The sequence below is a fragment of the Loa loa genome, assembly GCF_000183805.2.
Source record: "Loa loa unplaced genomic scaffold supercont3.242, whole genome shotgun sequence".
Taxonomy (NCBI): domain Eukaryota; kingdom Metazoa; phylum Nematoda; class Chromadorea; order Rhabditida; family Onchocercidae; genus Loa; species Loa loa.
This window is the reverse complement of record NW_018108422.1, coordinates 72,205-75,577: the sequence shown is the minus strand read 5'-3', so window position 1 is coordinate 75,577 and position 3,373 is coordinate 72,205. Positions and strand designations below refer to the sequence as shown.

The following is a 3,373-nucleotide window of genomic DNA, read 5'->3' as shown; positions in this document are numbered from 1 at the left end:
AAAAAAAAAAGGATAAAGAAAAGGAAGATAATAAACCTCATCACTCCAACCAAGTAAAGTTCGAGTTCTTTCCTGAATTGTATCACCCAAAAATAGGCCACCGCACTGCACTTTTGCAGGCATTATTTGATTTCGTTTCTTTAAATTCCAATATTTCGTCAGATTAAAAAGTAATGTAAAATTCTGAAAAAATAAATTTTCAATACTGAGAAATTAGGTTATTTCGTAATTAATTAATTATTTCGCAGAAAAAGAAATGATATGAATATGAAATTGTAATGCTATTACAAATATTAACCGGATTATTAGCATTATATAGTAATCCGGTTGATATAAGTGATAGTATAGCAGAGAAAGGGAAAATTATGTATGTGATAATTTTGGTTGTAAAATTTGTCCATTTATTAGTGTGACAATTAAAAATGCTATTGTTTAAATAAATTTTAAACATTAAATTAGAACTATTTATGGATTAATTTAATAGGAATGTAATGAAGGAAGATAAGTCATTCATACATTTAATAGTAAATTCAATAATTTAAAAGTGATTTTTGGATAAGTGCGAATGAAAAGGAATATTCTCGAAATGGTTATTTCATTTTCGAGAGTAATTTCATATGACATATGACATCAGCTGAGAAATAGCACTATCGTAGATATTCAGGTTAACACACAAAAACTTATGCTAATCGAATGTTTATGGTGATTAATAGTACCATGATCGAAGTGTGTACTACGACAACAACTACTAATTACTACTACTATTACTATTACTGCTACTGCTACTACTACTACTACTACCACTACTACATAACAACAACAACAACTACTACCACTACTACAACTACTACTACTACTACTATTTCTATTACTACTTCTACTACTGCTACAACTTCTACTACTACTACTACAACAATAAAAGCAGTAGCAAGAGCAGCAAAATTTTCGGGTGCCAGCCTGAGCCAACCTATAGCCGACATTATAGCCCCTCCCTTCTACACCTCTCTTCTTTGATTATTGAAATTGTCAACCCCCCCCCCCTCCTCATCCCCGTCTCTCCTCATTCCTTATCAGCGTGCTACATAACAAGATTCCAAAAATGCTGTTGAATTGAAATGAGTTTCGGAAAAGAAAAGAAAAATCTGTTAGAAAATATCTAAAATAGTCTATTATTATCATACACTTTCACTTATCATTTTATCATATCATACAAATTATTTCATCTGTTACAATCATTTCCTGTTATTAAATATAGCAAAATTGATTAGTTCTTAAGAAATATTTAAAATGAAATTAAACGAATCAAACAAAGATAAGATTAATTAGTAATTAAAATAATAAGAAATGATTTATAATTGTTATATTAAATCAAATTTTAGCGCAAAAAAAAAACATAAAAAGATCAAAAAATATGATATCAATGATTAGTAATGTAAAAAAAAAGGAGTAATAAATTCATATTAGTAATAGAAATAATTAATATGTTAGGGAAAGATTTAGAAAATACATTTAATGATCCATTAGGTAAAAATAATCATTAAAATAATTAATTCTTGAAGCGATGACATGCTAAATAATTTAAATTTAAAACAACTCATGGATTTGCTCAAATGACCTTCAAATGACCCTAAATATACAACTATATCTAACTTGTAATTACTTTAGCTTCAAATGATCGGACAGATAATTAACTTTAGTAATAGTAATAGTAATAATAATTCTCATAAGTAGTTGATAAAAAAACAGATCATTTATGAATGACGTATAGCTACGTGACATAAATGTCACATAAATGTCAACATATGATGGTACAATTTTTCGTAAATATCTTATCACCTGAAATATTTCTAAGATCAAACAGTACTACAGTGATGGTGACACTTATAAAAGTTAACTTCCATTAAATTTTTCAATAAATGAATGATTATTATTGAATTGCTTAGTATTATCAATCCTTACTGAATGAACAATGAATATGCTTTTCCCCAATTTTTTTTCCTTTTTTTTTGTTCCGAATTAATTATTCCGCAATAAGCATTCAATTGCACAGTGCGGAATGGTTCTAAATTAAAAGGTAAAAGTAATATTTAGGAAATAATGGTAAAACAGAGTTCAATTATTATTGCCAGACAAATAACCAAGCAAATTTGTTGATTTTTCCGCTTTGCATTGATTATTTTCTAATGGATGCGGAAGTGATAAACATTGAATATCTTTTAAGTATATATTATATCCTAATTTGATTAATAAGAAGCAAAACCCTGAAGAGTAACAACATGCTCAAATAATTCCTGGGATTGACAATTTATGCTCATTCCAGCAAAACAGGTTAGGTAGACTTTTTCGCCTGTTTATAACAGATCATTCTACAACACATGGTAGTACCGGGGTGCAGCCAGTCACAGCTGTCTCCAAGGTCACTTGCACCTGCTGCATAACTCCCTTTCAATCCTCTCTCCCTTTCCGCTCCTTCCAACCTTTAAGGACTACTTCCTACAAATATTATATATCATATGCGTTCATCTTCTCACTCATCATCATGATAACTACCAATCATTACTGCTATTACAAGTACACAGACAGACAGACAGACAGACAGACAACACACACACACACACAGGGAAATATCGGATGTTATGATGATACAGTAATCATGTTCTTCTCTTAGAAAATATTCCGGATTTCATAGTACGGAGAGAAAGAAATTATCAATGAGGTTATCAGTACGGTACCCGGTTAAGCAGCATAATTATCCATGAATTGACCTCGCCATTTGAACTGATTTCCTAATTGTATTAATAGCAATTCAGAGTTAACATTCATTGACATTGACCAGAGTGGGGTGATTTGTCCCAATTTGAAAGAATATAGCTATTATTTTATGGAAGATCAACTGGCCGGTTTACTTCTTCCTGATCCGTAAAGACAAGAATAGAAGGAATCCGTAAAGAGTAGAATAGGAGGAGTCATCTATATCTAAAAAGGTATAGTTTATGGTAAATGCGGTTTGATAAGAGTGAAATGAATGGGACACATACACACACATACACACATACACACATTCACTCATACTAACCTTGAATGCTCATTATCAAACAAGGAATAGATGAGGAAACTGGAAGTGCAGGGAAGGCAAGGATGACGGATCATTTCATCAGTATTTCGTGACAGCACATAGGTGACAATTGTACAACCTGGTACAAAACATTTTCGCTTCTTCTTTTCAAGCTCTGTCATACGAATGTGACGCTTGTTCGATGACAATCAGCGCTTTTTCCTTGCTACTACGATAGCAACAACAACAACAACAATAATAATAACTATTACTACTACTACTACTACTACTATTGCTGTCACTACGACCGCTTTTCAT

At 31.1% G+C, this 3,373-nt stretch overlaps 2 protein-coding genes across 2 annotated transcripts; one reads left to right on the top strand and one right to left on the bottom strand.

Moving 5' to 3' along the window:
- Nucleotides 1–693: 693 nt before the first annotated feature.
- Nucleotides 694–1,014, top strand: LOAG_13799 (hypothetical protein; the record flags this gene model as incomplete). Its single annotated transcript, XM_003149304.1, has 1 exon — nucleotides 694–1,014. One exon carries the CDS (start codon nucleotides 694–696, stop codon nucleotides 1,012–1,014), a length of 321 nt encoding a protein of 106 aa, XP_003149352.1.
- Nucleotides 1,015–2,329: 1,315 nt separating this feature from the next.
- Nucleotides 2,330–3,237, bottom strand: LOAG_13797 (hypothetical protein; the record flags this gene model as incomplete). Its single annotated transcript, XM_003149303.1, has 2 exons — nucleotides 2,330–2,477; nucleotides 3,077–3,237. 2 exons carry the CDS (start codon nucleotides 3,235–3,237, stop codon nucleotides 2,330–2,332), a joined length of 309 nt encoding a protein of 102 aa, XP_003149351.1.
- Between the last annotated feature and the right edge of the window lie 136 nt (nucleotides 3,238–3,373).